This window comes from Ursus arctos, unplaced genomic scaffold, assembly GCF_023065955.2.
Source record: "Ursus arctos isolate Adak ecotype North America unplaced genomic scaffold, UrsArc2.0 scaffold_18, whole genome shotgun sequence".
Taxonomy (NCBI): domain Eukaryota; kingdom Metazoa; phylum Chordata; class Mammalia; order Carnivora; family Ursidae; genus Ursus; species Ursus arctos.
The window spans coordinates 19,315,436-19,340,673 of record NW_026622852.1 but is presented as its reverse complement, the minus strand read 5'-3'; the positions used below and the strand labels follow the sequence as shown (position 1 = coordinate 19,340,673).

The window sequence follows — 25,238 nt, the reverse complement described above, 5'->3', positions numbered from 1 at the left end:
GATGAATTTGCCAGAGAAATAGGGAGATGTCTACTTGTGAACTTAGTACGTTCTGCACACTGTACAATACAAAGCATCTTTCCCTTTGACCCACTAAAAAGTCTATTACTCACTAACACTGTGGAGTCAGATTGTTTCATGTGTGTTTGCTGTCTCAGTGCTGGGTCTTGCCTCTAGATGAATGTGGGCGAGAAGACGCCAGCTTAAGGGCATCCAGTCAAGTCAGACCGCATGGTACAATGCTGGAGGCAGAAAGCCCTCCACCCCCCGGGCCCCAGCCTGGCAGCCATACTGCCATCCCTCCATGCTTCCATGGCTGCTGTCTGCTCGTCAGAAATGCCTTTCTGAAAGCCTCATTCCCATCAGTGGGGCGGACTGTCCCAGAATGAACCCATTTCCCTCTCTCCTGTGCTCGTCCTCTACATCTATGGACACTTTATTACCACCTGAGCGTAGTCCATTGTATCAATAGTCTGTCCTCATTATTAGTTGATTCCGTGTCTGTGAATTAGCCTACCATTTATTTATAACCTACAAATCACCCCCCATGGTGGCTTCCCAGTCATGAGAACGCGTGGTGCAGCAGGAAAACACTGAGTCCTCAGACGCACATAGTGCCAACGGTAAACCAGTACCCTCTTCACGGTATATTTAGTGCTATTGTTTTTATCTTTTTAATTGGAAATTTCACCATTTAAAATGACCCTCAGGGGCACCTGGATGGCTCCGTTGGTTGGGCGTCTGCCTTTGGCTCAGGTCATGATCCCAGGGTCCTGCGATCCAGCCCTGCAACAGGCTCCCTGCTCAGCCTGCTTCTCCTCTCTTCCCCGCTCGTGCCCTCTGTCGCTATCTCTGTCTACGTCTCTCTCTCTCAAATAAATAATAATAATAAAAAAGACCCCCAAACAAATGAAAGGCACATCATAATATAGTCAGTGATTTTAGAATAGTGACGTAACAGGACAGATGGCAGCTACACTTGTGATGAACACAGCACAATGTATCAATATGTCACTTCACTATGCTGTACACCTGAAACCTATGTAACATTGTGCATTAACTGTACTCAAATAAAAAAAAAATTTAAGACAAACCCAAAAGATAAAAAAAATGAAATGGCCCCAAGTTTAGTATTGTGGTGCTGTCTAGCGTTCCTAAGCCTGAGAAAGCAGTGATGTGCCTTGGGAGAAAATCCGTGTGTAACAGAAACCCCGTTCAGGCAGCAGGTAGTGCTGATGACCACGACTTCCATGCTAATCAATCAGCCATATGCACTAAATGATTTGCCTGTAAATTGAAACACTAGGTGTATCAACTGGTTGACAAGAACGTTGCCTTTAAATAGAAAGCTAGGTATATCAATTGGTTGACAACAATGTTGTGACTTGCCTGAATCTAACCCTGTGTTCATGGTTTATAGAACTATTATGAATAATGAGAATCTAGTGTACGTCCATCTGCAAGCCACACCCCACCAGCAGCCTCCTTAGCAGCAGGGACTTCATTCTATTTATCTTTACATCTGCTGACCCAGAGTGGGGCACAGAGAAGGAACTCAAGAAATGTTCATAGACTAGAATAGGCTGGGAAGGAATGAGATGTTGCAATGGGATGGACTGGAATAGAATAGCATTTACACAGGTTCTTAGCAATAGAGTGCCCTTAGAAACATAGGGAAACATAAATAATAATGATGGCTAGTATTTGTTGCGCTTTTTTTATGAATCTGCACTTGCTAAGCATTTGATCTTCTTATATCATGTCATCCACACTACTCTTTAGCGTGGGTAACATGATCTCCATTCTGCAGAAAGGAGAAAGGACTTGTCCAAGGTCACACTGTCACATTGAGTGGGGCTCTAGCCCAGATCCATCTGCCCCCAGAGTCTGGGAGAATGAAAATGTGGGCTTGGCAGGGGTGATAAGCCATGAATTCCATCAGAAAATGATCTCTAGGAGAGGAAGAGGTTCTCTAACAGAAGTTAGCCTGAGTCACAGGCTCTCCCCAGCCTTAACGGGAAGACAGTGATGCAATTAATGGTGATTTTTTTTTCTCCCTGGCTGGCAACAACACTGTTTTTTTTGTTTGATTCCAGAAGCAGCTGGCAGAATGCATGTATTACTCATGTTGGAACCACACTTCGCTGATGGCTTATGTCCTCCAGAATCACTCAGTGGTCAGGCTGTGTCCAGGCCTGCTGGAGATGACCACAAGCCTCTAGATGTGGCTGAGCTTCTGCAGCTGTTGTGTGTTTCTGGCTCCAGTTCCACACCTCTTGGCAGACTGTTTGTGTGAAAAGCACTGCTGACTCTGGGGGTGAGATACACAGGGGGATGGGGGTGGGAGGGCCGGGCGGCACAAAGCCAGCCAACGTTGCCAGGGGCTTTATAGCTGTGCCCATTAAACGCTTAAAAGAGAAAGAAAGGAATTTATAAAAGGATGATTTGAGGGCTCTAACTTAAGCTACATAGGTAGTTTGACTACACAGTACATGCATTAAGCTCTAATTTCTATTGCCTTCCATATTCTCTATAAAGTGAAGAAACAGCCTCTAATGAGCTGAGTGGGTTTGAGCAAAGTGCTGAGCCTCAGTGTTGGCATCTGTGAAATGAGAAAGTTGAATCAAATCACTATTTCTTAAGGTACCAAATGTTAGCTCCATACGATACTCAAAAAACAAAAATAAGGGCTTCTAGGATTCTCTTGCAATTGGTATTCAGAAATGCTGGACTAGATAATCCTTTAAGTCTCGGACAGTTCTATTCTGTTACTCTATGTAATAGTGTGTGGCCCCTCCATGAAGACTTCTACCTCTAGTACCATGTTTGTGAAACTAAAATAATTCCCTAATTCAGGTAACTTGGGACCACATCCAGGGGCAAGAGGAACCACATCTTCTGTGTTGGAAGAGTTCTTTCCCTACTATCTCCAGACCTCTGTGTATCCTCCTAGCACCATGAGCCAGTGTTGGCAGAGAGGACCTCATACCTTCTCCTACCCAATCACTCAGAATCAAGCTTAGAGAAAAGCGCAGGATAACAAGAACCTTCCAGGGTATGGGACATCTCTCAGAAAGGAAGTTATACTTACCTCTCCACTTCCCCACCTCCCACTTACTCCTCAACCCCAGCCTGGCCCATCCACCAAGAATGCTCTGCCACGCACAATACCTAATTGCCAAATTCTCTAGTCCCTCTCCTTGCCCTGCTCCTGCCTCTGCAAGGTTTGATGTGGTTGAAACTCCCTCCTCCCTCAGCTTCTCTCATTGAATGCCTTCAGTTTCCTCTTCCTCTACCCATTTCACCCCTTGATGTAGGTGTTCCCAGACCCAGTCTGCTGTCTTCTTGGGCAATCTCATTCCCTCACACAGCTTCACCCTACATCCTAATGATCCCAGAAGGGTCTCGACGCTGTCCCTGCCCACTCAGCCCATCTCAAACCCAATTACCTTCTTCCAGCTCATCTCCCCAGCTGTATCCCCTGCCACCTCTTTAAGTGTGCGCTGGAGTATAGCCACATAGGACCACTGCACCAATGTTTCTCAAACTTTCTATCCCCCATTTTCATGCTTTTTCATCTGCCTGGAATGCTCTACTCCTCACTCCCACTCCTGATTTTCCACAAAGCGTAATCCTATTCATTCTTCTCAAATGTCACCTTCTTGATAATCTGCAGGATTACCCCCCCCCCCCATTATCCATGCTCCCAATGTCTGCCTCTGATAAAGCAGAGCTCTCCACCCAGCAGACTACAAGGCACTGGAGGTCATGTGCCTCTCTTAACCATCTTTCTAACTGCAATGCCTAGCAGATTCCCAGGACATAGAAAGGGCTTAGAAAAAGTTAGCTTGAATGAGTGAATATAACTGACCTACCCATTCTTTTTTTTTTTTTTTAAGATTTTATTTATTTATTCGACAGAGATAGAGACAGCCAGCGAGAGAGGGAACACAGCAGGGGGGAGTGGGAGAGGAAGAAGCAGGCTCATAGCAGAAGAGCCTGATGTGGGGCTCGATCCCATCACGCCGGGATCACGCCCTGAGCCGAAGGCAGATGCTTAACCGCTGTGCCACCCAGGCGTCCCTGACCTACCCGTTCTTGCCCCGGTTGATGGTGCCTGCTGGCTTGCTGGCTAAGCGCTGGGCCGATTTGATGGATGCCCAGTATGTCCAAGGGGTAAACTCGGTGTCTAGAATTTATTAGCAAATGTCCATTTTCCAGGTTTACTGGGAAAAGCGAGATTAGAGTCCTAGATGGTCCTTTGAGACAAGTTGATCCCCATAGACGCCTTCACTTTGTTCATTTCACTAGGATAGTATTAATTATATGCCAGATTACTTTTCTATTTTTTATCTGGACAGAGTTCTAAAAAGGATTAGCTAACTCATTCAGTTAGAGCAACGTCTCCCAAACTGTGTAATTTATGTATCACATTTATGATTCTTGCCGACTCTACATGCTGCTTGTACGATTATTCTATTAACCGTTCTCCTTAACTCTTTTCTTAGCTTCATATTAAGAATATTTAAGAAATTATATGATTGATATATATACATGCATCTATTTATACTTACATATAAAAATGAATAGATAATTTTAAAATACGCTTCCAAGAACCACAACAAATCATTTTTCAGGCCACCGGTAATATATATAGCACCCTTAGGGAAGCAACGGCTGGAACACTTAATCCAATGCAAAACCATTTATTAAAGCATTTCTCTGCCAGCCAGTATACTATGGCTGGTGCTAAGAATATTGAAATGCCAAACACAGCTCCCAGCCTAGTGGGCAAGAGCAAAAAGTAAACTGTTAATTGTAATTTAATGTTCTACGTACGATGACAGAGGCAAGCATAAGGGTGCCTGCAAGCAACCCTTCTCGGGCACCAATGCAAATCTTCCCCATCTCAGCTCTTGGTCCAGCTCCACCTGCAGCAGCCACTTCTGAGCAGGCCTCCACCAGCTTTTAGCAAGTGTAATCTCCAAGTAGTTCACCCAGAGCCCATGTGAGTAGATCTCATTTCCTCTCCCGGGACTTTGTCTGGCACAACAGCACAGGACACCAGCAGTAACTCACGAGCTTCTTATATCTACATAACCTTGCACAAAGCAGGAGGATTGCAATGGATGAATGCCTGTGCTTTTTCTGTGCTACAGGCAAACAGTTCTGAGTCTCATTTCATAAGGCTCCTCAGGATGTCTGGAGGCTCCAGCATCCATAGCAGTGACCAGCATGATAACTAGTACAGTTCTACTCCCCTTGTCCCTCACTCCTGCTCCCTGAGATCACTTCCCAAATAATCTACCTACCCATGTGCCTTTGCCTCAGGTCACATTTCTGATGGAATCCCAGGCAAGGGCAGGCCCAAACCCATGTAAGAAGGTCAAGGAAGACTTCTTTGAAGAAATGACACAGGAGATAAACCTTGAAGCACGAATAAGTCAGATGAAGAAGGGAATGTGAAGAGGGCGTTCTGGGCAGCATACACAAAGGCATGGAGGCTTGAAAGAGTATGTTTAGAAACTGCAAAAAGCCTAGTATGGCTGAAATACACCTCCAATTAGGCATGAGGGACTGAGAATCCCTAGAGCCTGGTGAGATAGGCAAAGACTGGCTCCCGAAAAGGCGCTGATTACAACCGACGGCTACTACCACTCTGCCCTCTGATGCTGAAGAGGCAGCAATGAGTCGTAAAATAGTGGACATTTAAAGCAACCCCAGAAGATGACAAAGTGCTTTCTATACGTGAGGGTACTAGACACAAAGAGGAAGTAAGCATCAGAGCAGGAGGGGCACCTGGGTGGCTCAGTTGTTAAGCGTCTGCCTTTAGCTCAGGTCATGATTCCAGGGTCCTGGGATTGAGCCCCACATCAGGCTCCTTGCTGAGTGTGGAGCCTGCTTCTCCTTGTCCTCTGTTTGCTCTTCCCACTGTTTGTGCTCTCTCTCTCTTTCTGTGTTAAATAAGTAAAATCTTTAAAAAAAAAAAAAGAGTAAGAGCTGGAGTAATTGGAGTAAAGACAGTGGTGAAATGGGAGAAGAGCTACACACACACACACACACACACACACACACACACACACTTAATCTAGATGGGTCCATATATCCAATAAGGAGCTTAGTCAAAAATGCAACTTCTATTTGGAACTGACAATTCCACCGTAAATTGTCAAGAACTAGGAATTAGGTTTTGAGTAAATGAGGTGGGACCTACAGTTGATAAATCATCCTAGAGCCTCTGTTCAGTCAAGACAAGAGAGAAGAAGGAATTGGGGGCTGGCAAGAGAAATGTAAGGAGCACCATCTTGCTACTTGGTAGAGCCACTGGAAGGAATTCCCCTACCTGACACTCCAGATTTTTAGCAAAAACTCAAGAAACGCAGCTCTAAGCTTTCCCTCCTTTCTCTGAGACAAGGCCAAAGGTAGGGTATGAAGGCTGAGTTTCACCAAGGGAAGCTGGGGAGCTCCATCTGGCATAGAATAGGAGTTTCCTGCCCTCACACAGGGAGATGTGCTTTGAAAAGACCAGCATAAAGCAATGGAAGAGTCTCCAGCTTCGTTTATAAGCAAACATTTAAGAGCATCTGATTTTTTTGAGGGCTCGTCATGTACCAACACCGTACTAAGTATTTTAAGTAATATTTCCTTTAAAATCTTTCCCAAAACCACATGAACAAGTATTGTCATCAGCCTCATTTCCCAGGAACCAGCCTGAGGTGACCATGAAACACTAGTTAGAAAAACCGCACAGCCCAGAGTTTAAAAGACCTCAGAATTTGGGGTCAGGTTATTCTCAGCTTAACTCTTGTCTCTATCACTTCCTACTGAAACCATGGGGTCACTCAGGACTATTCACTTTCAGGAGACAGAAGCCAACTCAAAATATGGAAGCAACTGAAGGTAACTGGCTCCCTCGTTTGGAAGGTACAGGGGCGGGTCTCTGATCTAAAACCGCCGGACTCAACACTCCAGTAATCGCGGAATGCCTGTCATGGTTCTGTTCTCTCTGTGCAAGAGAGCTCATTCTCTCCTGCCAAAGACCAGCTTCTTTCAACTGTACAGGGAAGCTGGTAGCTCCGGGTCTTCAGTGTCCTCACTGGAGAAAGAGAACCTCTTGCTCACAAATTCCCAGAGAAAGAGTCTAACTGGCCCTACTGGGTCATGGATCCTCCATCCGAACCAACTGCTGTGGTCAGATGAGTGGTACACTCTGCGAGCAGTGATTGGCAGTCCCATCAGGGTCACAGGGAAATAATGACAGCTCCTGAAAAACAGGGATGCTAGGCAGGTTGAAATAATAGATGTCTATTAAATTTTAACCAAGTTGCTTTTTGAGCGTCGGTTTTGCCATCTATTTAAAAAATATTATCTATTGTGAAAGGTTGTTGTGAGTTATTAAAAAATCATTTTAAATACTTGGCACATAGACATTCAATCCATGGTAGTCATTTTTGTTATCTGGTACGATTATTGTTTTGTGGTTGTTTTTGACAGAGCGATCGGAATTTGAAGCCCATCCCAGATTCCCAGATGTCTAAAGCAGTCCCGTCCCCAGGGCGGAGTCCCCTTTGGCTCTGCAGCCAGACGCCTTGCACAACCCAGGCCCTGTGTGCCAAGGTTAAGCTGGTTCACCATCTGACGGCCGCAGAGCAGTGAGTGCCTCCCAGCCCCAGCAATGTCAATACTGCCTTCCTGACTCCGCCTATTGTATCTGGAGAAAAGTGGCCGGGCATTGTCTTCCAGCACTCCCCCCAGGAAGCATGATGTCACCCTCTAACAAAAGCGGGAAAGCTGACAGATCTGCTGAGATGGGTGTGACCACCACATACACCTCACTGGTCAAGCCCTGAGCAAGGGCAGTGGCCAACAGAATGCTAACAGCAGCCTCCCACAATGTCTGTCATCTGGCTGCTGGACAGGCTCCCTTGTTACATCCATACATGTCAGACAGGGAACCGCCGGACAGAAGGAATGCACTCCCTCTAATCAGCGGATGTGTTGAAAAGAATCAGGACTCTGCCCATCTGGCAGACCCATGTCCCCACACCTGCCCCTGCAGCCTTGGGAAAGAAACACCAAGAGAAGGATGGTCAGATTCTTGAAGGGACAAGAGGAGGTAGTGGGGGGATGGGATGCAGAGGAAAGCAGGCACGGCTCAATCTAAAAAAAAATTCTGCACGTGTGCTAGGAGTTAAGGAATAGTCTGGCCAGACTGGTGGGAATTGGGTTATCAGTTTGAAATTCCAGAAATAAGGGAGGCAACTTTAGACATTCCCTTTCCTGAAGGCTGGGAATGATGCCAACTGATCCTCTGACATCCCTTCCAGTTCTGGTCCATAATGTTATGAGTGCAGCTGGTGTTCAGTAAAACAACACACCTGGGGTCTGGTGCCCCCATGTCAAGCCCAGAGGTTGTCACTCCACTGCCCCCATTCTACTCTCCTCTTCCTAAAACACTCTTCTTCCTTAGCTGTGGCCACACCAATTCTCTAAAATTCCAGAAAAGAAATCTGATTGGATTTGCTTCTCCTACCAACTCCCTGACTGTTTCTTCATAGAACCCTTGGCTACTTCCTCTTTTTTGTCCCTTCGCTTAATTTTCATATACGTTCATGACCATGGCTTCACTTCCCATAAACCAAGGATGCCTTTGTCTCAAGCCCTTGCCCAATCTCCTTCATCGGAACTTCAGACCCAGAGAGTCAAATTTTGCCAAGTATTTCCCTTTACATGGAACCTCAAAATGAACATGTACAAAATAATGATTGGCTCCAACTCAGTTCATGTCCAACCAGTTCCTTTTGCCACATTTCCAGCACAGTGAATGACAGCACCACTACCCAAAACAGAACCACAGAGCAATACTTAATCTCCCCCTGTCACTCAATCTCCCATATGCAACCCATCACCAATCCTTACAGTTTCACCTCCTGAACACTCTCAACCCCCTTGTCCATCCAGGCCTTCCTTCCTGGAGTTTTGAAAAGACACATTATTAGTCTGGGCCTACGCTCTCTGCCAGATCAACCCATCTTCCCTACTATTATCACAGTGAATTTTCCAAAATATTAATCAGCTACGATAGGACAAACACCGTACTAAGTTTCAACATGTACAGAATGAGGTACAAGTTACTTAAAATGGCCTACAAGGCCTTCCCTTTCTGACCCCAACCTTATTCTCCACTTCCACCCTACATTCCAGCCTTACTCGACTTCCTTGAACTTGCCCTGCTGTTCCACACCCCCTGCTCCCTCTGATGGAAAGTGCTTTCTTCCCTTTTCCTTTTTATATTCTTAGTTTTCAAATCATTTGGCTGTGAGCAACTTATAACTACAAGTGGCAGTAATTGGCAATATCACAACTATTTAGGAATTCTTGCAAAGTGAGGAAAACCTAACCTAGAGATTGTTGTCAAATATTATTCATTTTATTCATACTATATTTAGTAACTAATGAAGTTGACATTCTATGTTTTTAGACATCTAGTTAGACATTTATATGCAATTTATATTTAGAGTTTTACTTTTTATTATTGGAGCCAGTAATAGCTTTTGTAGCTCTTGAAAAGCTTGATTTTATATGTATCCCTATGGTATCATTTACCACAACATCATATAATTCATCCGCCTATACTCCTTTCCTACTAAAATGCGAATTTAGCAAGGACGAAAAAAGGACTCATCCCTTTTTGCATTCCTGGTCTCTAGAACAGTACTTGGCATGAGGTAAATCCTCAATATGTCTTCACTGACTGAAATGATAGTTGAGTAACGGAATGAATAAATGAATAAACAGAAGGCGGGCAATAATTCAAAGGTCTATTGAACAAAAAGTTGATATATCTTTTGGGTGATATTCAACAGTAGTACAATATCTAATGTTACGTAAAGGCCAGGTTAGACCTATTTTCATGAATGTATTTTTATGTTTCACACCTAAGGGAATAAAGGAATTTTCTTTTGACCTTATTCACATCGTATATTTAACATAAGGCAACCTTTATAAGATTTGAGTGAATACTACTTGCAATTTATATGAAATTTATTATTATTTATTATTATTATTATTATTATTATTATTATTATTATTATTATCAATGTGACTAAAACCCTTTCTATGACATTCCCTCTTTCTTTCAGGACTGCTGTGGCATACCAACAATTTATTATGGCATATTAAACTCTACCCAATAAAGATTATTGAACATCAAATGCATGCACTATAGACAACAAAAAAGAAGCAGTATCTGTTGTCAAAAATGTTAAAGGCTGATGGAGCTAAATCTATGTGCCCAAGTCACAAAGACACAACCTATATGGTAAGGGAACTCAGGATAAGGGGAAGATCCTGAGGAAAAGTTGGCCTAGGCAAGTTGAGTTGAACTCTGTTTGCAGAGTAGGCATGAAAAGTATCATTTCCAAATGGATGGGAGAGCACGAACAAGAGCCAGGAGGAAGGAGTGCACAGATTGTCGAGATGGGCCTGAGTGAATGCAGAGAGTCTAGAGCAAGGATGCATGGGGAGGCGAGGGGAAACACTGGATAATAGCCCACATGGAGAGAGCCAAGCATAAAATTTGTGGAATTAGATTATGTTGAGGTCTTTTAGGAGAGTGCTTCTATGAGCATAAGTGACTCCCCTACATGCTGAAAAAGATCAGACTAGTCTTGAACTAGCACAGAGGTCCTCATACAAGCATTTCTTTTTTATTATACTAGCTTCATTTATTAAGGAAGTTCTTACTGGTAAGCTCTCTCCTTGCATCACATGATGCGCATAACAATTTTGGGGAATAGGTCCTCTCATCCATAAAAGGTGAGAAAACAGTGGCTTTGAGAAACCAAGTAACTTTCCCATCGTCAGCCAATTTGAGCTTAACCCCACGTCTGTGATTTCACTATCCATACTCCTAACTTTCTCCTGCATTCTTGACTGGCTCCACCTCAGTCCCATAGAGCAGTGGCTTCAGAAGAGTCATCATACCACGTGTACACATATGCTTTTTTCTCATAAGGTATGTTGATTGAGTTAAAATTCAGGAAATACACCCAGTTTGGATTCATCGGGCAAAGATGCTGGTGACTTTTCTGAACTCTTCTCCACCTAAGTGAGAAGGGAGGAGCCACGAACAGTAAAATGAAAGGGACGTGAAAGAGAAGTAGAGTAACCATCACACTCCACATTCTTCAGATGACCCAATCTATGCCTCGACAATCTCCAGTGTGGGAGCCCACTCCTCATGGGGACGATGATCCAGTATTTAGAAGGTTTCCATTAATAAAGCCAAACGCCCTTCATCCCTGTATCCTAGATCTGGCAAAATACAATGTCAATCTATGGCATCTTCTCTATGGAAACCCTTAAAAATACTGCTCTTCATCTCTTTTCTCCTGGCTAAATATTTTTCCAAAGGACTTACCATCCTGCTTGACCACTATGTTTGCTGTCAAATTTCCCAATGTCTTCAGTGTTTAATGGATATTCTCTGAGCAGTAAAGTGACTACCATTTCTAATGTAGACCTTTTATTTCTACTTAAGTGAACTGTTGCAGCTTATCTATTACATTTTTAGTAAGCAGAACACATGTCGGCACTTATGGATTTTGTGTATCACCAAAATGTAGGTGTTACTCCCTAGAACTTTCAACAAACCAAGACTCTCTCACACTGAACAGACATACATACATTTTTTGAAACCAAACTTATAACTTCACATTCATCTATTTTGAAATGCTATCTTTTGGGTTTGGTCCAATTATCCACCTTAGAGAAATCATCGGAATCCAGATTCTGTGCTCTAACCAATAAGCCATCTACAGGGAATAAGCAGGTTACACAGTCACACATATATTTTTTTAGTAGAAAAATTTATAATGTCAGAAAAATGTGGAGCCCACCCATATGAATCCGCCAGAAGACATACCACAGTCTTCTGAAATGGACTTGGACGAGTCCTTCCCTCCTGGAGATATGTCTTAAAAGAACTAGAACTCTTGCAGGACGCTCGCCCAGAAAAGAGCCGAAAGGGAAATGCTGACATTTACAACAAAGACAATGCTTAGTAGGGAGCATCTATGAAGAAAGCAAAACTCCTCCCTGTTAGAATAATTCCCAGGTGTGTCTCTGGTCCCAGCTTCTGGACCTCCACCCTTGATTACTCAGACCCGATATAGCCTTCTAACACCAGTCTTAATGAGAAGGTTCCATCTGGGACCACTTCCCTGACCTTGTAGCCGAATTTCCACTGTCATTCCAGACAAGATATCCACTAGTAGAGATAGTGGTTGTTATTTAAAATGTCAAATGAAGCAGGAAAGAGATATGAAGGCACACTACTAGAGACTTCCCATTGGGTCAGTGTTGCTCATATAGGACATACTGTGATAAAGCAGAAAGAGTAATTTATTTTGTATTTCTGCATATACAACTCTTTAGACATAACAGCTCAATTTGGTAAGGATTGGAGAGTAGGGAAAAGCTAGTATGTTTATTAGAACTTGTTTGTAAGTTGGCCATGATTCTCAACCAGGAGGGGAATGTACCAGAATCTGGGGAAGTCTTCTGAAAATTATATACCTTTTCCTTATGTGTCAGTATCTGCCACCCAGAGCCACCTTCACTGAGGTAAATGCGACATATTGTTTCAGTCGTATTTGTTCAGAGAAAAAGGAATCAGAAACAACCCATTGGACTAGAGAGAGAAGCGCATAAGCCGTAAGTCCTTTGCTCCATTACTGTGGTGTACCAGTGGAGTCTGGTGTGAAGAATGGGTTCCTATGCTTGTAGACATGATTGTGCTGGATTCTTGTTGCAATTACCAGGCATTGTGTATCCATGTCCGTGGAGGGTTATACTGGGAAGGTAAGTTAGGATTCCAATACAACAGACCTACCCCAGAAACCAACCTTGCTAGTGTCACCCTTCCTTTTGAACAGGAGCCTGAAATCCCCCTCCTTGGGCCTCCCCCTGTTGAAGTCAGGGCTATGTTTCCAGGGAACTAAGGTCTAGACACAGAACAACTATTTCAGCCACATAATTTTTTTTGTCTGATTTTATGTCTAAGTCTATACTGCAAAAAACCATGACACAGTCACTTTGAGGGAAAAAGTAAATTAAAATTGTGTGTTTGCACGTGTGTGTACACAGGTGATTTAACTTATAAAGTATCTCAGAGCAACTACAGATCCCTGGGCTTTGATTACTATAATCTCTGGTGTAGGATAGTTCCAGACTTCATGTTACTGATAAATATGTCACACAGAAAAGAAAGCAAAATAAAAATGGAATCATAATTATTTGTTTTAAAGGTGTCTATACTGGAGAAATCAACATTTCTATGTTAATATAAATAACTTGTACAAAACACTGAAATCAACTCAGCAATTTATATTACACATTCTTAGTCTTAAAAATATTATTAAATCCTCAATATAATTGGGTGTTGAAAGCAAACTGAAAAGCTATAGACAAATTACATGCAATTCTGTGGTCTTGTTGGATTACTTTTTTGAGTATTTAATATTTCAAACATAGAAAAAGATGAAAATAATTTAACATACTTATGTACGTTTAGATCAATTTCTAGTAATATAATACAGACTGCACCACTGAATTCAGCACATTTTCCCAATTTGATTTCCATTACCAATTCTATTTTCATTATAATAATTAGAATGTTTTCAAACTAAAAAGGAGAGACTGGTGGCGATTATAGTTGTGATTTGCCTTTCAGGTATTGATACCAGTCTCAGCCAGCGTCCCACAGGGTGAGTGAACATAAGAGGCATGCCACTATCTGGAGATTCTGAGCAACAGACATACCAGATCTAAAAACACCCAAGCCAACCATTCCTTAGCTCTACAACAGGTTTCGATACTCTCCTGTGCCCAGGGATCGGGGTAACTGCCTTAACTTTTGTCCCATTGGGCCAATAAAGACTTTATAAATTACTACATGCCGAATATTTTTACAAATATAACAAAAATTATATAGCCATGACCCCAGCTCTAAGAATAACAAACAAAAAGCCGAGCCTTTGACTGTTTTGATTAAAATAGGACATGGATATGAAATCCTTATAGAAAAGCATTTTTGTTCTCATTTAAAAATGACAATCTGCACATTGCCCTATGTGGGCCCCATAATTCTCTGCATGAATTTCATTTTTTAAAAATTATGGAAGATTTTTTTTGCAGCAGGTAAAACTGGGCTTCTTATTTTTTTTTTAAATAAGGAAACAATCCCAAACGAGGAGCAGTAAAATAATGCATCATAGTAAGTGAATCTCTACGAGTAAAGTGACCCGATCAGTTCTCATAATCTGTGGCAACACAGGTGACAATTACGCAGAAGGGAAACTCTAGAAAAATCCAATGCACAAAGACATTGCATTTTAATCCTCACATATATTAAATGTGAAGTCATAGAGAAACAGCGCCCATGCCACAGCTGCCCCTTGTTAATCGGCACTACCAGCTGGTGAGAAAGCCCAGAATCACTAACTCAAAAAAAAAAAAACAAAAAAAAAAACTAAAACTAAAAAAAATCAAAGCCAAATCTTACCAGAAAGGAGCAAGCTGACTCCATAGAGAACTAAGCCGGCTAAAGAGTCCATGCTTTCCCAAATCTCTCCATCCAGTTTCCGCAGAAGTGCATGAGGTCCCAAGGATCCTTTCAAACACACAGAGGTTTGTGACTTTCCATTCGCATGTTCTACTAGGTCTTGTTTACAAGTCAGAGGCAAGAAGGAACAGCACAGAAGCGGGCTGTAACAGTCTCATTTCTGTCTGAGCACAGGGAGTTTTAAGTTCCTTTTTCCTGTTTCCTTTGTAGATTAGGATGGGAAAGGCTGTATCTTAAAGGCATTTGGTATCAGCAGGACTGGGGGCACTGCAAGCCCCAGCCATCTTGCAATTCATCAAAACACTTCTCTATTGCTGTTAGTTCTGCTGCTGCTTTTGCTGCTGTTGTAAGGGGTAGAGGAATTTTTGTTGGAGGTGTGGGTCCTGGTCAGCGTTTTCAGGAACAATAGGGGTATCCTCTGATAGGCGGGAAACAGACTAACAGCTCTCCACCTATGGATGGTATGCGGTGATGACCAGCCCTTCTCGGCCTCCAACAGCAACCGGCCCCCCCACCCCCACCCCTGGGTCCACTTGGGATCCCTGACAGAGGGGCTTTCGGGTGTGGGGTGGGGAGGAGTATTTGCTTTTGTTTTCTCATTTTAACCCACATGGTTTGAATTGGGAAAGGAAGATTCCGTGATGAGAGAACACAACCCAAAGGCAATTAATTTGGCCAATTACCGGTGAGGTCGATGCACAATGCAGCCACAGAGACCAGAGTCCAAAATTGTCAGCCTGTTTTCTTTCACACAGATGGTTTATTTGCTGGCCAAGAGCCCGAAAATATCCATGCTACTGGCTATAGCTTTAATTTTCGATAACGACTCATCTGAAGGTGATCTCATTTCTTAAAGCACTTAGCCTCGAAGGATTTTAGTAATGAAAGGGATTTCATGGTTATTGGCCGGTGGTGTCTCCGAAGCAAATTATATACAAAACTTTAAAAATAACCTGTGTCAATACCTAATATAAGTGATTCAATTGGAATAAAAATAGCATGCATAAGAGCAGAGAGAATACCTAGGCCAAAAGGAAAACAGCCAGTGGAGTAACCATACTTAAAATGAGATCAGAAACCTTAAGCTGATCCAGAAGATCGTTTCTCCATAACACAAACTACAACTTCAGAATAGAGCGTCAACGCTCTTCCTCATCACCCTGAGGAAAGGGCTGCCTGCTCACCATAGGGAAAGGCAGACGCCTGCTGGCCTTGCCTCATTTCTGTCCCAGGTTTTATTACCTCAGTGACGATCCTGAGAACCAATGGATGTTTCCAGTCTGCTCGGGTAGAGAAGCGCAGGCTGTTTTCAAGCAGACCTGGGTTCAAGTGCTTACTCACCCACGTTTACTTAATCTCTTGCATCTCAGTTTCAACAGCTGTAAAACGGCAATATTATCTCCAACATGGGGATTTTTGAGAGGATTAAATGAAGCTGGCACAATGCCTAATTCATAGACGACTTTCGTTAAATGCTAATGTATTCCTTTCCTTGAGTCTTTCCGTTCAGTCTCTGATTTCCGTCCCAAGCAATTCCTCCAGAAAGCCATTCTCTCATCTTATGAAATGGCTTTAAGTTTGGTGTTGTAAAGAACCAGGCTGGGAGTCGGGGATTCTGGGCTCTAGTCCCAGCTCTGTTCTTCCTGTGAGGTCTTGGACGAGTCATTTCCCACCCGCAGGCCTCAGTTTCCTCAACTGTAAAATGAAGGATTTATACTGGATGTGACTAATTTCCCTCCAATTGTAACAGCTCCTGAGTCTAAATGACTAAACCGTCCCTCACAGCATCTCCAAGTGGGTTTCTAGGTCCTCTCATCTGGGCAATTCAGAGAAGATGCTAGCTTTGTATCTCGGTCACTGCGGAACCTAGAGGGTCACAAACATGCTCTATTTTAAGAACATGGAGGCTGAGGCTTTGTGAGGTCCACTGGCCCCAGGCCATATGGAGCAGCAATGGAAAGCCTTGGAAATAAACAAGCTCCAGGGCACCTGCCTCCTCAGGCACAGCTTCCTCTGTTTGTGCTTGATGGCCACACAAGGAAGTAATTGCTCACATGCCCTCCTGTTGGCTAGTTCTTGTGGGCCAAAGATGCTACTACCTCGCTTTCTTTTGTGGGTTGCCTCCCTCTGTTATTCAGAAAAGCACCTCAGTTTCATCTTTCCCCCATTATCCAGAAAGATCTACCTTTACTTCGAATTGTTAAGTTCTCTCTCCTTCCCTTATCTAAAATAGGTGACTCACTTTCGTTCTTTGCTCTGTAATCCAGAAATGCTGCTCATTTTGGAAAAGGCAATGTTGCTCCATTATCCAAAAGAGCTATGAAGCTTGATCTCATCTTCCATGTAATCCTTTCCAATGCTATCCGAAGTATTGACCCCACTGAATAAATACTACTAAATATCCTGAGCCTATAATTATATCGCTAGTTAAAAGGTTGAGCAACTTTTCTCTGGGATGTCCGAATCTTTAGCATATATATTCCCAGTGTAAAGTGAAGATTACTGGGGACAAAAGTGGCCAAACATGCTCTGCTCTAACTTTCTGCCCTGTGGATATTAGAACATGAAGAACCAATCAAGGAACAATAATACAAGATTCACCAGGCTCTGTGGGGCCAATAGGTCAGCAGAGCTGACTGGCAACATACTGGGAAGTTGCAAAACTGGATGGTATGCCAGAATTTCCAAGGGAAGGGAGAGGCCACTTCCACGTCTGGACAGGACTCTCCCCAGTACAGAACGTATTAAGGAAATACCACATACTTGGACATGCCACAAGCCTTCTCTAGAAAGCTGCTGTGGCCATCATCAGGGCATCTCCATCCCCTGAAGAGCCTTGTGGGGGGGACAGCTGGTTCAGCTCTCCACCCTTAGCAGCTCGGTCCACCTGGAAAGTTTGAAATCATCTTCCCATGCCTGCCTAACTCCTTGCTACCTTCTCAGGCTCAGAAATCTCTCCCCTGTTCTTCTCTCACAACACCACATCCTTTTGTTCATGGTGCTAATCACAACTGGTAATCATACATTTGTGTCGCTTCCCCCCACCCCAAGTTGACTGCAATCCTCATACGGCAGAGGATATCTAACTTATTCACTGAATTCTCAGAACTGAGCACAGTGTTTGGCACATAGTAGGTCTTAAATGAATACTTCATGAGCTAATAAATGAAAACACATTATTACTCACATACATCTAGAAAAGGCTTTGGAGCTAGGCAAACCTAGATTCCATGTTATTGCCATAATCGACTCACTGTATGACCTAGGCAATTCACATCTCTGAACCTCAGATTTCTCTTCTTTAAAATAAGGGCAGGGAGCACTGGGGTGGCTCAGTCAGTTAAGCATCTGACCCTTGATCTCAACTCAGGTCTTGCTCTCAGGGTCATGAGTTCAAGCCCGGCGTTGGGCTCCATGCTGGGTACAGAGCCTACTTAAAAAAAAAGAAAAGAAAAAGAGAATGAGGGGAAATAATGCCTATTTAGCAAGATAATATATACATAGTAGCTGGCACAAGTTTTATTTAATAAAGCCTCTCTACAGATTCTTTCCCCATTCTCGGCCATCACTACCACCCCTGGACTGTTATACAGAACTATTTGCAATGCAGAAATGAGGTCCCACAGAGTCTAAGAAATGTGCTCAGCTGTGGGTAGCAGAGGGAGTATTAGAATCTTGGTCTTTGGCTTCCAATTTTTGCAAGTTTAATATATGACTCTTTTTTTTTTTTTTTGCATAGTTCATCTGTAGACTTCAACATGCTAAAATGTAGATAAAGAGAAATATAGGAAATATCATAAATACCAACAGGGTATACACTTAAGAAAGTATGTGAAATGAAACTTTGACAGATAATGGAAAAAGCTTGATAACACTGAAGAATGTAGTCACTTCTCATTGTGCTTCCAAAATAGTAATTGCTAATATCAGGACCTGTGAGCACTCCACTGCCTTGCTCCAGGGAAATGAAAGGGAGCTTCCTCATGAGTCAAGCTTACTCAGTTTAATTTTATTTTTCCAGACATACTCATTGCAGAATAAAAAAGAAAACCAAACCAGCAACAAGCAAACAAAATAAGCCAACAAGGCACTTGGCTAATTTGTTGTTTTCTATCCTCTGGTTTTCGCACTTAATAAAGGAAAAAACATCTAGAGAAAACATTAAAAATCTTTCAGACGATTAACAAAAATATCAAGGGACAATAAAGAATGCGAAGAAGTGTGGAGAGTATACAATATTACTCTGAACTGGTTTCACATGTCTCGAGGTCAGTATCACAAATATGTAGCAAAAGCCATAGATGCATATCCTTTAGCTGAGAAAATCCACCTTTATGATATATCCCAAGCAAAAGCCAAAGATGTGCCCCAAAATATATGTACAAAGGCATTATAGAAGCACTGTTGACAATAATCAAAACACAGAAACAATCTCAACAGCCAATAAAAATGGATTATTTATATAAATCATGGTATACAATGAAATAGACAAATGTCAAAGTGTGGTGGAAGCATACTGACAATGAAGGATGTAAAGATGTTTATAGTATACTGTTGACTGGGAAAAAAGTTTGAACAGTGTGAAATTTTTACACCTAAAACACACACACACACACAGAGTCCAATATATATGACAAATGTATGCCAAAATATTAAATGCTATTATTTCTAGGTTGTTTGATAATATCTATTTTCTTCTTTATAACTTTCTAAAATTTCAACATTTTAAAAAATAGTGAGCATATATGTACAAATGAAGAAGAATGGGGGAAATCCTTGAGACCCAGGGCAGTAGGATATACCTTAAAACACCCATTGGCAAATATGAAAGAGAATCCAAGTAAAGCCCAGCATCCAGGAGGTAAGCAAACAGGTTTTGGTGTTGGCTCTTCCCACAGGGTAGCCCTGGCATCATCCTGCCTTTTGTAGGGCTATGGTCACTGAACCTCCAGTGCCATCATGTCTGGCTTCTTAAGGACTTTCATGAATTTTTTTGTGGACCCACTGTACTTAACAGGGGCTAGCAGAAAAGGAAGGGTCATCAGCCATTAAATCCTGGCCCTTCGCCAGGACATCACAATTAAAGTGGCAACACCCACTGTGGTCTAGAGCAGAGCTGACGGCTATGGAAAATAGGAAAATACCTGACCCTCCACGAACCTCATTTACTCTAAATCTTTTTTTTTTCTTTTAGCATCTAAATGACAAGGACTACGCTTGTTGCTGTAGGAAGAGAAGCAGATCTAGAAGATGTAGTTTCTGCTTTTGTGAACCTCACAATGACATCATCCTAGCATGACAACAATACATCAAAACAGGAACAGTTAAATAACGAAATCAGGCATTGTGTGGTTAAACACCAAAGGATGGTACTGGCAGTAAAATTTTTAGGAGTCTTTGCTTTAGCCCCAGAGGTTGCAGGGACTCTGTAGTTCATTCCAGATGATCCTGTGCTATTTTCTCAATGGCTTAAGGGAAAAAGTAACCAGAATGCCCTGCAACCACTGAGACCAATATGCCACGGACAGAATAGACTGGGGATATTTTTCATGACCCCCCCCCCCCAAAAGCCCTTCAAAAAAAGACAAAAATAATAAAAAGAAAAAGAAAAGAAACTCCTATTCATCCTTCAAAATACAATTCATATGTCATTTCATCTGTAAAAGCTTCTTTCGGTTGGTAGTTAATGAAATCCAATAAACCACCCTATGACTTAGTGGTTTAAAACAACAAATACCTACATCGCTCATGACTTTGTGAGTCGACAAACAGTTCAGGCTCACCTGCACAGTTCTTTTTTTTTTTTTTTTTTAAGATTTTATTTATTTATTTGACAGAGAGACAGCCAGCGAGAGAGCAAACACAGCAGGGGGAGTGGGAGAGGAATAAGCAGGCTCATAGCAGAGGAGCCCGATGTGGGACTCGATCCCAGAACGCTGGGATCACGCCCTGAGCTGAAGGCAGACGCTTAACGACTGCGCTACCCAGGCGCCCTCACCTGGACAGTTCTGATCTCACCTGGCCTCCCTCGTTTGTAGTCAGGGAAGCAAGCTTTTTTGAGGCCGTTAAATTAATTGACCAAGGAGCCCATTAGACTGAGGTGGCTCTAAAGCTGTGTAGGCCTACATAAGTAAACCAAATCCAAGCCTGTAAATGCCTCAAGGTTATGAAATCAAAACCCTCCCGAAGGATAACCAATCATAGCAACTAGGCCTTAAGCTACAGCCAATCAACGATTTTCTTACTTTGCTTCCTCCTTTTCTCTAGAAAAGCCTCTCCCGCAGCCGCTCCCCCAGCCGCTCCCTCAGCCCCTCCCCCAGCCTCTCCCCAGCCCCTCCCCCAGCCGCTCCCCCATACTCCTATGGGTGGAGTGTTTCCAACCACTTCTGATCTGGTGTTACCTGATTCAAATCAATTTTTGCTCAAATTAACTCTTAACATCTTTAATATGGCTCAATTTATCTTTTAATAAGGCCCAGGCACGTCATTACTCCTGCCACATTTTATTCACCAAACCAAGGCACCCAGCTAAGATTAGATCCAAGAGGTGGAAACGTAGACTTCGTCTTTTGGTACAAAGAGTTATAAAGTTTTAACGCAAAGAGCAAACATTTTTCAAATGAAGACTTTTGGGCACTTTTTTAAAAAGTTGAGTTTGTTGGATTCTGTGCCATGGCCCCTCTCCTGCGTGAAAATCTCGGAGCCTCTCCTTCTCTACCTGTGGCCTCTGTCCTGGGAGCAGAGGGAAAGCGGTGAGATGTTGGACCGCTGCACCATCCGCAGCCCCTGGAGCAGCTGCCGTCCGAGGGCTGCGGCAGGGGCTGGTGAACCAGCGCCGAGACTCCTACTACTCCTACCCGGGCCACTTGGACCTTTTCGGCTTCTTCGCCATTGCGGAGAATGAGAGCAAAGCGCGAGTCTGCTGCAACTTGACGGAGAGGATGCCGCAGCCCCGCAGACTACCAGCCGACAAGCGAGAGAACGGACACCTTCTTGTCACCGCTGTGTGGGAGCCTCTCCTGAGTTCCTCCCGTTTGCCATCATCTTCGCGTTTCTGCCCCAAGTAGACCGATCCACCATGGCCATGTTTCTCCTGCTTTCCTTATACAGAAGTGCTTGCACCAGGGACGTCCTGCCTGACCTGTCTTCCTGTGGACTCTTTGGAACACAGCATTGGGAGACCTTCAGAACCCCGGAGAGGTGAGAAGGTGGAGAGATCCTAAAGCCAGCAAGAGAGGGGAGAAGGCCCTGGAATGAGATGGGATTCGGAAGTTCGTTTTTGGGTAGTTGTCGTTGCTTTTTCTGTAAAGTTTAGAAATTTTTCAGTCTCGAAAAAAAAATTACGTTTAACTATAATTTATATGCAGTAAAATTTACCGCCTTTTAAAAAATTGTGGTATAAAACACATAAATTTCAATTTTAACCAACAGATCTCTAGGATTTTTTTCATCTTGCAAAACTGAAATTCCATACTCATTGAAAAACAACTCCCCATCTACCCCTCTCCTCAGCTTCTGGCAACCATAATTATACTTTCTGTTTCTAGGAGTTTACTTTAGATATCTCCTGTAAATAGAATCATAAATTATATGCCTTTTTGTGACTGGCTTATCTCACTTATCATAATGTCCAAGGTTTGCCCATGTTGTGGCATATAACAGAGTTTCATGCTTTTTAAAGGCTGAATAATATTTCATTGTATGCATATATCACATTTTCTATATATATTCCTCAGTTAATGGGCATTTGTGTTGTTTTCACCTCTTGGCTATTGTGAATAACGCTGCAATGAATATGAGTATACAAATATCTCTTTGAGATCTTGCTTCCAGTTCTTCTGGATTTACATACCCAGAAGTGGGAGTGGGACTACTGGATAATACGATATTTTTTTTTTGAAGATTTTATTTATTTTTAGAGAGAGAGAGAGCACACATGAGCAGGGGGAGGGGCAGAGGGAGAGATAGAGAATCTCAAGCCAACTGTGCCATGAGTGGAGTCCCACATGAGGCTCATCTCACCATCCTGAGATCATGACCTGAGCCTAAATCAAGTCAGGCACTTAACCAACTGAGCCACCTGGGGGCCCCAGTAGTTCTATTTTTAATATTTTGAGGGACCTCTATATTGTTTTCCATAGCAGCTGCAGCATCTTACATCCCCACCAATAATGCACGAAGGTTTCAATTTATCCACATCCTTGTCAACGCTCATTATCTTAGGTGGTAGCCATCTTAATGGGTGTGAAGTAAAAATTCATCCATTTTTAAGTTCATAGTCCTAGGAGTTTTGACAAATGCATGCCTTTGTATATCACCCCAACTTCCAATCACTCCAATTTCCATCAACCCAAAGGTTCCCTTGTGCTCCACTTCCATAAGTCCTCTCATCTAACCAACAGCCCCAGACAATCACAGATACGTTTTCTGTCTCTATTATTTTGATGTTTCCAGAATGTCATATAAAGGAATCATATAGTATGTAGTTTTTGAATCTTGCTTCTTTCATTTGGCATAATTTATTTGATTCATTCCTGCATTTGCATGTATGAGGAGTTTGTTCCTTTTTGTTCCTGAATAGTATGCCATTGTATGGACATACCAGAGTTTATCTATTCATTATTTGGAATGTCCCAATAACTTTATGCATCTGTATAACTTCAGCTGTATATTATTTGCATACATAGATTTTGTGTAAACATATGTTTCTTGCTTCTCAGGTAAATACTGGAGACTGGGATTAGTGGATTCTATGGATTATATACTGAATTTTATACAGAACTGCTAGACTTTTTCTGTTGTGGTTGTAACATTTTGCATTCCCATTACCAACATGTAAGAGTTCTAGTTCCCCTATATGCCCAAGTGCCCTAGCATTTGGTTATGTCAGGTTTTTAAAATTTTGTTTTCTAGCTATACAGCAATACGTGTATAGAGATATCTCTTTGTAATTTGATTTGTATTTCCTTAATAACTAACAATGCTGAGCATCTTTTCATGTGTTTATTTGCTATTATCTTCTTTAGTAAAATGTTCAAATTGCCTGTTTTTTACTGTAGTTGTTTCTTTTCTTTTGGGGAGTCTTGGGAGTTTTTTTTTTAAGATTTATTTATTTTGGAGAGAGAGAGAGAGAGAGAGAGTGAGTATGTGAGGGAGGGTGGGGGGGAGCAGGGAGAGGGGCAGAGGGAAAGGGAGAGAGAAACCCAAGCAGACTCTACTCTGAGCCAGAGTCTGAATCAACAGGTGGCTGGATCTCAGGACCCTGAGATCAGACCTGAGCCCTGAGCCAAAACCAAGATTCAGACCCTTAACTGATTGTGCCACCCAGGCGCCCCAGGAGTCTTGGGAGTCTTGTATACTCGTGTCAAATATGTGATTTGTAAATATCTTCTCCCAATCTGTGGCTTGTCTTTCTATTCTCTTAACATTGTGTTTTTCAGAGGAAAAATTTTTAATTTGGAAAAAAGTGCAATTTACCTTTTAAGATTTTATTTATTTATTTGAGAGACAGATAGGCAGAGGACAAGCAGGGGGAGGGACAGAGAGAGAGGGAGAGAGACAACCAGACTCCTTGCTGAGCAAGTTGCCTGATGTAGGGCTCAATCCCAAGACCCAGAGATCATGAGATCCCAAGACCCTGAGATCATGACCCTAGCGGGTTAGTCGCTTAGCTGACTGAGCCACCCAGGCGCCCCTATCTTTTTCTTTTATAAATATTGCTTCTGTATCTGTATGCTTGTATCTTCTTTTACAAATATCGCTTCTGTGCCAAACATAAGTTCACAAAGATTATTTTTTCTTCTAAAAATTTTATAATTTTTTATTTTGTTCACTAATCTCTTTTAAATTTTGTTTAAGATGTCAGGTAAAAGTTGAGGTCTATTTTCTTGCATGTGAATGCCCAACCATTCCAGCACCATTTGTTGAAAAGACCATCTTTTCTCCATTGAATTTGCTTTGCACCTTTACCAAAAAACAACTGGCCACAAATGTATTGGTATCTTTCTAGACTCTCCATTCTATGCCATTAATCTCTGTGTCTATTCTTTTGTGAATACTATACGGTTTGGTTACTAGAGCTTTATGGTAAATCTTGATATGAGGTAGTATAAGTCCTCCAAATTTGTTCTTCTATTTCACAATTGTTTTAGTAATTCTAGTTCCTTTGTATCCTCCTGCTTACCTTGAATTTACTCTTTAACGTCTAGTTTTTTAAGGTAGAAACTTGTATCACTAAATTGAAACCTTTCTCTTTTAATATAATCATGTTATGCTATAAGTTTCCCTCTAAGCACTGCTTTAGCTGTACCCTACAACTTTTATAAGTTGAATTTTCATTTTCATTTAGTTCAAAATATTTTCTAGTTTCCCTTATAATCCATGAGTTGTTTACTTCCCAAATATTTAGGGGATTTTACAGGTATCTTTCTTTAAATTATTTATAGTTTAATTCTGTTGTGATCAGAAAACATACTTTGTATGATTTCAGTTCTTTTAAATTCATTTAGGTTTATTTTATGGCCCAGAATAAGGTGTATCCTGGTGAGTGTTCTACATGTACTTAGAAAGAATATACATTCTGTTGGTGTCTGAGTGTTCCAAAAATTACTTA

The 25,238-nt window shown here is 42.2% G+C and overlaps 1 protein-coding gene across 6 annotated transcripts in view; it reads right to left on the bottom strand.

The window, feature by feature from the left end:
- Nucleotides 1-15,146, bottom strand: part of TEK (TEK receptor tyrosine kinase) — a 91,046-nt gene extending 75,900 nt beyond the window's left edge. For 2 of the 6 annotated variants that reach the window (XM_044386883.3, XM_048223461.2), the window contains exon 1: nt 14,567-15,146. In XM_044386883.3, coding sequence (XP_044242818.1) covers nt 14,567-14,618 — 52 coding nt within the window. In that variant the 5' untranslated portion in view covers nt 14,619-15,146. The remainder of the gene's footprint in view (nt 1-14,566) is intronic. The other 4 variants (XM_026506429.4, XM_026506428.4, XM_057313498.1 and 1 more) reach the window with 2 other exon arrangements.
- Between the last annotated feature and the right edge of the window lie 10,092 nt (nt 15,147-25,238).